We start from the raw sequence: 11,167 nt of genomic DNA, 5'->3' as shown, positions 1-11,167 counted from the left end.
GAAGATCAAGACCGTGATTCTTGAGTTCATTGAAGTCAACAAATTTTTCAGAAGCTATGGTAAGAGGACAGGAAACTCCATAGACTAAAGACATTTTGAGATTTTGAAAGAAGTAAGGAAGATAAAAAAATTTAGAAAGAGATTAGAAAATTCAATATGAGATGAAAATAAAAGAGCTGAGGAGGAGTTTAAATAGAGAGAGAAAACGGAGTTAAAATGTTTAGGAGGGAGTAGGTAGAAGCTTAAACGAAACAGACTCAACAGTTACTAATGCATACTACATTAATAACATTTAAACCAAGACAAACAACGGGGCACGCTTTTCATAAGCTATAATTATAGATAATTGAGAAGACCAAAAATAAGACATTTAAAAATACATTAAATAAAACTATTTTGAAAAGGGAAATAAATGTTTGAAAAACACACGCAATCTGACAATGGGAAGTGAGTGAAAAGATTTTCTCTTGAACCAAGAAATATTATCTCAATGGGTCACATCAACCATTCAAATTACTTTAACGTATGACAATTGTCTTACTTTAGAGCCATGCATAAATACTTGATTTACCGCCATTAATATCTGGAACTCAGAGTCCATAAGACAGAAAATCGCATAAGGGTTCTAACTTAGGACCTTCTTACTAGAGAACTTTCTAACATCAAAGGGACAACTAGTTCATAGCCAATATATCTCAGAGCCATATTTTGACTCTCTAGAGTCTAATCATATTAAAAAAGATTTTGTTTTATTCTGGACAAAGTTCTATATTCATATTTTTCCGAATAAAATCAAATTTATTTTCAGCAAGGGGTTTTATGAAGATATTAGCCCATTGATGGTCTGTATTTATTAATAACACCCTTCTGAACATAATATCTTATAAAATGATGTTTGATTTCAATATGTTTATCTCTGGAGAATAAAATAAGATTCTTTGATAAATAAATTGCATAAGTATTATCACAAAGAATAGGAATGTTACTCTCATATAGCCAATAATATTCTAGTTGACTTTTCATCTAGAGAATCTAAGAGTTGCAACCAGATGCTATAGTGTATTCAGCCTCTGTTGTTGATAATTCTATTGTTAATTTCCTTTTGCTGGACCAAGAAATAAGAGTGCCACCTAGAAACTGGCAGCTTCCACTGGTGCTCATCCTTTCTAGTTTGTCTCCAGCATAGTCAGCATCTGATTAACCTACTAACTTGTAATATTTGGATTATCTATAAAAATAACTCAAGGTTAGTAGTATATTTCAGATATCTAAAGATCTTCTTAACAGTTATTAAATGAGATTCTCTAGGATCTGATTGGTATCTAACACAAAGACATATGCTGAATAAAATATCAGGTCTAGAAGTTGTCAAGTATAAGAGAGATCCAATCATACCTCTATATACTTGTTTGCTTTCATATTTATCTAGAATGCATGCTGGACACATTAGAGTCTTTTACACTCTGACAAATCAAACTTTTTCAAAAGTTCCTTTGTATATTTGCTTTGATGGATATATGTTCCTACTAAATTTTGGTTGATTTGAATCCTCATAAAGAACTTTAATTCTCCCATCATACTCGTCTCAAATTCTTCCTGCATAAACTTTGAGAATTCTTTGCAAAGAGTAGCAAGAGGATTATGGTAAGTCGGGACGTGATTGTGGACGAAATCCAGACGTTTGACAGCAAAATTTCTATTATTTCTGTACAGGAAATCGATTTACCAAATGAGGTAATCGATTTCCAGCCCGTGACAGAGCCCCCTGGTGCTGCTGGAAGTCAAAATTCAGGCCCAGAAATCGATCTCCTGGGAGGAAATTTGAATTTCCAGCCTATTAATGATCCTGGACAAGAACCATTCGCAACGGAGGATGGTGAAACGAGTAGACAACCAACGAGGCAGAGAGGTATGCCTCAAAGACTCCGAGATTGTGAGGTATTCCGTGATAGCGAGATCAATCATGATGGTGATCTCATCCATTTCTCTTTAATGGAGATTCCGAACCGGTGAATACGGAGGAGGCATTAAGCGATCCAAAATGGATGAGTGCAATGAAGGATGAGCTGGAATCAATTGAGAAAAAAAATACTTGGATGTTGGTCGATTTACCGAAAGGTAAAAAGGCAATTAGTGTGAAATGGGTCTTCAAGGTGAAAGCAAATCCGAAAGGTGAGAGAATCAAGCATAAGGCTCGATTAGTGGCAAAGGGATTTTTGCAATAGGAAGGCATTGATTTTGATGAGGTATTCACACCAGTTGCAAGGCATGAAACCATCTGGTTAGTTGTTGCGATTACAAATACCAACAGCTGGTCGTTATATCAAATGGACGTCAAATCGGCATTTTTGAACGGTCCATTGGATGAAGAGGTGTATGTGGGACAACCACCGGGTTTTGTTGTTCAAGACCAAGAGGCAAGAGTCTACAAGTTGAGGAAGACACTCTATGGTTTTAAACAAGTTCCAAGAGCTTGGAACAAACGCATAGATGGTTTTCTTAACGATATTGGTTTCAAGAAATGTGTGTCCGAGCATGGGGTGTATGTGAAAACGGGTGCTAGCAAAGGGGTGATCATTCTTTGTCTATATGTGGACGATTTGTTGATTACCGGAAGTTGTGAATCATACATTTCAAAGTTCAAGCAATAGCTTATGAGGGAATTTGAAATGTGTGACCTTGGTGCTATGACATACTTCTTAGGCATAGAGTTCCAAAAGACAAAGTTAGGGCTGCTCATGCATCAAAGAAGGTATGCAATGGAGATCTTGAAGAGGTGTGATATGGAGCATTGCAATGCTGCCATAACTCCATCGAGGCACGGTTACAACTATCCAAGAGTGAGGAAGAGCAAGATATGGATCCAACTCAATACTGGAGATTGGTTGGATCATTGCGTTACTTGTGCAATACGCGGCCTGATTTGGCGTTTAATGTCGGTATTGCTAGTAGGTTCATGGAAAAGCCAAAGGTATCACACTTGGCAGCGGTTAAGAGGATCCTTCGTTATGTGAAAGGTACTCTTGGCTGTGGAATTTTGTTTCCGACAAGTGACACGGGCAGAAGTTGCAATTTACTTGGATACACCGACTCCAATTGGTGCGAAGATAAAGACGATCGAAAATCAACGGCGGGTTATGTCTTTATGTTCGGCGGTGCACCAATCTCTTGGTGTTCTCGAAAGGAGCCGGTGGTTGCTCTCTCTTCTTGCGAGGTGGAGTATATTGCAGCTTCGATGTGTGCATGCCAAGCTGTGTGGCTTGTGAATCTGTTGCATGAGCTGGACAGCTGCACGAGGGAGGGAGTTTTGTTATTGGTGGACAACGTTTCAGCCATCAACCTTGCTAAGAATCCCATAGCACATGGGAGAAGCAAGCACATTGAGATGAGGTTCCATTACTTGCGCAATTTGGTGAGTTCTGGACAGTTACGTTTAAGCTACTGCAGAAGTGAAGAACAAGTCGCGGACTTGTTGACGAAATCGGTTACAAACGATGTTTTCAAGCGACTCGCGGTGAAGTTGGGGATGAAGAACATCGAGCATTTGACTTAAGGTGGTGTGTTGGATGTTATATAAGTCAAATGCAATGTAACTATGATCAGAAGCATGTTTGGAGAATATCTTATTTGAGAAGCTATTTGGAAAAGCTGCCAGAATGCTGCAGGAAAACCAGAAAAATACTTTTGTTTTTAGGCTGTTTTTGTTTAGCTTTTGTTTGTTACTTTGTTTAGTGTTAGTAGGCACTATATATACATTTTGTAACATGTTGAATGAATTAATGCCATATGATTTTTACCCTCTCAATTAATCTCTATTCTCTCTAAACTTCATCTTCCCCAATCCTCCAATTTCACCAAAATTATCCATCACCTCCATTGATTCACATACAAGCTTTTATGCTTGTTCCAACATTTTATTGTAGCTTATTAAAAACTGTGGATTTTTCCATGATTTAGGGGCGATTATATATTTAGTTTAAATGAAATTATAGATTGAGCTACGGTTTTAATTTGTTGTTATCAATAACTGTTTCCTTTTCATGTATTTTGGGGACAGTTGTTTTATGTTATTACTAGAAAGTTGTGATCTAAAATTTTAACTAAATACGTGGACTTTTGATATTTAAGGCGACTGTGTTCATAATCCGTGGGTATAAATAAAAAACCACGCTCTAAAGAAATAGGCAACGGCCGTTTATTCCACGCTTGGTAAATCGTCCCTTAATGACTTAGACCACGGTTTTCTACCTTTAGGAGATGGTTTTCAGTTGTTGCCTAAACCCATTTTTGTTCTAGTGATTAACCGTGTGAATGGATTTTTTCAGTGATCTTAGCCATAGTGTCCCCCTAGGAGTACCAACTTCAGTGATCTTAGCCATAACTATCAACTTTGATTCCCGTGTCTTTAGACGATTATGTTGAGGAATGAACTATGTTCCTCAACTATGAGATCCTTAACTACTCCAAAGAGAGTAAATTATAATAAAAAGTATAAAGTGCGTAAAATAACATTGTAGTGTTGATAGAAAAAATAGTATTTCTACTCCATAGATCGTGGCATATAGGAAATAAATTTTCATGTAGTTATTTACACGGATGATGTATGAGATGTTATTTTTATGGGATAAATGATGTCCTAATTTCGATTTAATGTCTTATGTTTTTCGACTTGTTAAGTTTACTCATATCATCATGCTGATTTTTCGAATCACTGACTCTATAATGTTCATCTTTTTTCACTTTGTGGCTCTATGTACACAAAGTATGGTCATAAAATGCAATTATCTAACCCTACTATGTTTTGACTTTGCCTAGAGTATTGTCATTTATGATAAACTTCACTCAACTTGAAAAGTATTTAATTGAATCTTGTTTTTAATGTACTTATACTCTCCCAATTTGCTATATGTCGAAAAATATCCAACTAACTTTAAAATTGTCTTCCTTTTGATTTTGAACTTTAATAATTTTTAAGTGTAAATATTGTGTATTATATAAGGTGGGTATTTGTTCCATACATGAACTAGAATTGGTGTTGTTGGAATCTTAAAGCGGTGGTGTTGATCTTCGATACGGTTGTGTGGGATGGACCTTCAAGGTTAATACTCCAATACCCAATTCAGTTATAGAGTTCAACATAAATGAAGTTAAAAGTGATGATCATAAAATGTATCTTAAATCTCTCGTGTGCTGATTATATACATTGTATAATGATTATGCTTTTCCTGTATTGGGCATTTGGCTGTCCCATAACGAAGTATATATTTGATTTCATAGATTAAAGTGAAGGAAAGGAAAGCCATGCATTTTTCATCTCAATTATTTAATGTTTTCAATTTCTTTTACTCAAAAAAGAAAAAAGTTACTAAAATTATTTCAAAGTTTGATATTTAAATCATCTTGTAAAAACTTTAAATTTTATAAAAATTAAACTCGATGGTAATCTCTTTTTTATTTTTTTACTTTTTTATGAAATCATAATTAATTTATTAGTGGCCTATTTCACAATATTCATAATTTTTTTTTCTTTCTAGAGGAATATAGTATATAGCAGGTTGGTAATGAGAAGAACATTAACATATGGACTAACAATTAGTTGGAATACAAAATTAAAGATTTACTCTTAGTATTTATAGTGCATGTTCAATTTATTCAAATTGTTAAGGTCAATTTAATTATCCAACACATCGATTGGAACATTCCTCGTGATTTATCCATTTTGCCTCCTCAAATTGTTAAAGATATTTTGAAAATTAACTTGCCATTTGATAATACTATTGTTGATAAACTGATTTGGAAATTATTTACAAATTGTGATCTATATTTTAAAGATATCTACAATTGTATGAGGAGGGGTCACGTTGAGCCTTTTTGGACAAAATTTATTTGGCATCCCTATATACCACATGTTAAATCATTTGTGACTTAGAAACAGATGCATACTATTATTGTAATAGACAACAACTTGATTCGAAGAAAAATGCGTATGATTTCGATATGCTCTTTATGTAATTGTTTTATAGAAAAATGTATAAGATTGGAGTTTGCACCTCCTTTCAAGCCGAATTGTATAAAATAATGACTGTTATGGAATATGCTAACAAGAAGAATTATGTAATTGTTTTATAGAAAAATGCATAAGATTGGAGTTTGCACCTCCATTCAAGCCGAAATGTATGAAATAATGATTGCTATGGAATATGCTAACAAGAAGAATTAGATAGATCTTTAACTTGAAATTGGCTCAATGCTGACCAATCATGCTTTTTCTAATTTGAATGTAGTCCCTTGGTAACTTTTAATTAAATGGAAGAATATTTTGCACACTATATTCTCCTTTATAATCAAGATATGTAACATTTTTAGAGAGGAAAATGCTTATACAGATAGATTAGTGTATGCATATTTTTTTGTTGATTATGACACTTTGTGAAATTCACTTACTATTTATATTTTTGAATTTTCTTTTATAAATAGGTTAGGCATGTTCAACTATCATTTTTTTTCTATCTTTTTTATGTTAGGTTTTATATCCCTTCATCCTTTTTTGTTTTCCTTTTTTGTTTATTAATTTGCCTTTATTTAAAAAGATAATACTATTTTCTCCATCCGCTTCTTTGAAAACATTTTTTCGATTCTTAAATCAACTTGTTTTCAACATAAAATAATATAATTATTAATTAAAAATATATATTTAAAATTTAGACAATTTCATAGTTTGAAAATATTTTAAAAGAGTGAAGAAAAAGACATTTGAAAGAAAATCATTCCATTAAGATTGAAATAATATCGGTAATTAATATACTCGGAAAGAATTATTTAGGTTATATAAAATTTAAATATAATTTAATCAAATAGAATGATACGTTTAAAAAAGATATGAATATATCAATCAATATCTAGTTTTTTAGAACTTTTTTGTCAAATAATTTATTGGCTGAAATTAGGCATGACAATGGGGCGATGATGGTTTTATCTTCCCCGTATCCAAACATACATTTCAAATAATTTATATAATAAAGTACAAAATAAATATCAACGTATTAACAAAGTAATTAATATTCTAAATTAACAAAGTAAAATATTTTAAATTATCAATAAGACATGTTCGGGGTAGGTACTAATTGTTAAAGTACCTAGTATTAGCTACCTTACCCGACAAGTTACCTAGTATCTTCATCATAAGGTGGAGGCATAACATAGTGATTCAAAAAAAATTAATTCATCGATGTCAGGATCATTACCAAATCTTTGAAAGAATGATGACTTGATTTAAAGTAAAGGATTATGGACACGATTTATGAGATAAGTCGTATGAAGAATAAAGACTAGGCATAGAAAACTCAGGACCACTGTTTGTCCTAAAAATATTGACTTTGTAATTATATTGAATTTCTATCATGAGTGTGAATTTTTGAAGAAAAAAAAACTAACAAGTTTTTTTTGTTATAGAAAGATGAGGTACTAAACTTATTAAATTAAAATAAAAAGATGGCACTTATAAAGCGTAGTTTATCACATCCGCCTTAATCTCCAAAATCATGTCTCTCAAAAAAATTATATTTTATTTTATCTTTTTATCACTAAAATTGAATTATTATATAATTTTTATCTTTAATTTTGCTATCATTTTAATTTGTATTTTACTTAAAAGCGTTGGACCAGATATGTAGCTGAGGTAGTTTTTATATACGACTTGGACACAATCAAACATGAGTTAATTTAAAAAGTTATAGAAAAGTGGAGTTTGTCTAGTTTTATCTTCCATATTAGATAATGTGATTTAGTTCGCAAAAATAGGAGTTAGAATAGGGTAAATGATTTTTATTCAAACTAGGACTCTCTCTTATATATTTCAACACACTAACACTATTGTTCACGTAGTTAAAAATCACATTCACTCAAATCATGCCATCTTCATCTTTGCAACAAGAAAAATGCAATCATGGTGATGATACTAGAAATATTGTGTTAAAAAAAGGAACATGGTCAAAGGAAGAGGATCAATTATTAAGAGAATACGTGACAAAATATGGAGTTGGAAAGTGGGATTCCGTACGAAAGAAAACAAAACTTGTTCGAGATGGAAAAAGTTGTCGTATAAGATGGTTAAATCATCTAAATCCAATTTTAAAAAAGTGCTCGTTCAATGAAGAAGAAGGAAGAAAACTTATTCATCTCTATAATGAGTTAGGACCCAAATGGTCTCAAATGGTTTCACAGGTTTGTTTATTCATGTTTCACTCTTATAGGAAAAAAAATTACTTTTATAAATAAAAAATTAAAGTTTATTAGACTTTCTATAATTGTAACCATTTATAATAGGTAATGATTTTTTTGTATGTTCGCTAAGATTAGGGTTTTTTTGGTAATAATTTTTTGCATGAAGTCTACTTATTAATTAATAATGCACCGATATTTTTTTAGAATAACTGATAATTGGTTATAGAATTATTTTGAATTTTTTTTTTGCACAGTTTCCTGGAAGAACCGATAACGAGTTAAAGAATTTTATTAATTCCAAAAAAAGAGTTTAAAAAACTCTAGAAAGCACCTCATTCCAGAAAGCATAAACCAAGTTGATGAGTTGAATAACAATGTTGGACAAAATAATGCCTCCCAAGAAGAAGAAACGGCTCTACCAAGAATGGAATTTGATCATCAAGTACATACTCTACATGGTAACTATCTTCTTGATCAAAATTATGGTGACAAAAATATCAACAACTTTCAACAATTTTCAACGTTGGCTGATGATTCAAGTACTTGTATCAACAATCATGCTGTCCCAACACTGGATGATAGGTGAGTAGACAATTTAATGTTGTTTTTTTCTTTTTAAAATTTATAATTACATTAACCTATTTCAAGACTAACATTAGAATTTATATTATGAATACTAACAGGTCTCTTAGACTCCCAGCATTTCCATCAAGTAATATGCTTTTTGATCAAGATTTTCCTCCAATTCCACAATATTATCCAGACAATCTAGATATGGATTATCCATTTCCACAAGAAATGCATTCTAACCAGTATCTTCAAAATCCAGATCTATCAAATCAGATGCTTTTTGATCAAGATTTTCCTCCAATTCCACAATATTATTCAGACAATCTAAATATGGATTATCCATTTCCACAAGAAATGCATTCTAACCAGTATCTTCAAAATCCAGATTTATCAAATCAGATGCTTTTTGATCAAGATTTTCCTCCAATTCCACAAGAAATGCATTCTAACCAGTATCTTCAAAATCCAGATCTATCATCTGAGGAGCCTCAATATGAGATCTTAGAACCTTGGTTGCTATCTGAATGCGTTCCTCTTTGGTGAACTTGATTGATGAAAAACATGAGATGATGGTAGGACTTATTACTCCACATAGTAGATATTATATCTGAATATTTCACACAATGTAAAAGATATCTTAGACACATTTATATATGGAAAAGAAATTCCATCCTACGGATTTGTGAAGGATTTTGTGACAATAGAAAATAGAAAATTAGTTTACAATGATTATTATGTAATTTTTCCTTCTTTAGTTAATGTTTTCATTTTTTAAGAATTAATTTGTATTACGAAACACTTTTGCCGATTATATTTGATAGAACTATTCTATTTTAATGTATTCGTACAAAAAGTATCTATGTTGCGATAGAACTATTCTATTTTAATGTTAGAGTATCAGTGTTGTGATAAATCTCACACATATTTATTACCTATTTATTATAATATTAAAATTTAATAAATAACTATTGTTTTGATAATTCATTCTCTTACTTATCACATTATTAAAAATATAAAGTGACATTTGTTAAAACATAATCTATTAATACTTTAATTATTCATATAAGAAAAATGTGTAACTTTAATTTATAAAATTATATTAATTAAAATACATATATTTTCATATTCCATAAACCATCTCTTAATATTCTTAAAATTTATGTATATCTATTAATTTATTTCCTTTGTGTTTCCATTCCATACATAAAATTACATGCATGTACAAATTGTATATTTACAATACATCAAAACATAAATTATTATTAATTACATGTACAAATCTTTTATCATCCATATATCAGAACTCAATTTATGAAACTTTCACTCTATTTTCTATTACACACACTTATTCACCATAAAAAAACTTAATTAACTTTTAAATAAATCAATAGAAAAACTATTATAAACATACAATTTTCTTTGTTTTTTCTATACTAATTATAATATTTTTTTCGTAGACGATTATTATATTTTTTAATTAAATAATTTTTAAATAAATCGATTGAAAAACTCAAATTATTAATATTTCTAAAAAATACGTTATATAATAATTTATCCCATAAAAAATTGTGCATAAAATATTTTTTATTGAAAATATAAAACCATAATAACAAAGAAAAAACCACATCACAATGTTTAAGATAAAGTACTCAAACAATACTTTCAAGTATTAAATTTTATTGCAATGCTAAATATAATTAACAAACAATACTTTCAAATTTAACTTATAATTTTCAAATAGACTAACAAAAGCATCAAATTATTTCTAAAATATTATTTTGAATTATAATTTCATATACATGTTACAAGATTAAACTATAAATTTCCGACTATCATTTATATTTTCTTACATATAATTGATATTTTAAAATTAAATTGTTATGTCTTATTTGTATTTCCATGGCTTAAATATATTTCTTATCACTTAAACTTTTACTTTCTCTTTTTTTATTATCTTATTCACCTTATCGTCGCAATTACAATTTAATTTATAATTACAAAATTAAAATCTATATTTTATAATATTATTTAAAAAACTCATCTCATCCCCACGGATTTACGGGTCTCAATCTAATACAATAATTAAAACGATTAATCGAATACATAAAAGCACCACGGCTACATAAACCACATAAGCGTTGTGTTCCTCTTAGTCATAATATACCATACAAACTCTACAAATATGACAACAATTAATCCACAAAATGACTCAAACTTAATTATTCGCTCCATCACTATAATCCTCTTTAGTGGCGTATTTAGCAATTGTTGCTAAGTATCCAGGGCTATATGGTCATTTTGGCAACTCATTATAAGAACCCCTTTTGGATGAAGGAATCCTCACTTTCACCATTCCTTCGCTCACTAAATTCAT

The 11,167-nt window shown here is 30.7% G+C and overlaps 2 protein-coding genes across 2 annotated transcripts; both read left to right on the top strand.

The window, feature by feature from the left end:
- The first annotated feature begins 2,857 nt into the window (after positions 1-2,857).
- LOC127121755 (secreted RxLR effector protein 161-like) lies at positions 2,858-3,553 on the top strand. Its single transcript, XM_051052199.1, has one exon. The coding sequence runs from the start codon at positions 2,858-2,860 to the stop codon at positions 3,551-3,553; it is 696 nt and encodes a 231-aa protein (XP_050908156.1).
- A 4,355-nt stretch (positions 3,554-7,908) lies between these two features.
- LOC127121754 (MYB-like transcription factor EOBII) lies at positions 7,909-9,336 on the top strand. Its single transcript, XM_051052198.1, has 3 exons — positions 7,909-8,223; positions 8,531-8,805; positions 8,907-9,336. Exons 1-3 carry the CDS (start codon positions 7,909-7,911, stop codon positions 9,334-9,336), a joined length of 1,020 nt encoding a protein of 339 aa, XP_050908155.1.
- Positions 9,337-11,167: the final 1,831 nt, after the last annotated feature.

The sequence above is a fragment of the Lathyrus oleraceus genome, chromosome 2, assembly GCF_024323335.1.
Source record: "Lathyrus oleraceus cultivar Zhongwan6 chromosome 2, CAAS_Psat_ZW6_1.0, whole genome shotgun sequence".
NCBI lineage: Eukaryota > Viridiplantae > Streptophyta > Magnoliopsida > Fabales > Fabaceae > Lathyrus > Lathyrus oleraceus.
The sequence above is the reverse complement of the archived record's forward strand: the minus strand, read 5'-3'. Positions and strand labels throughout refer to the sequence as shown.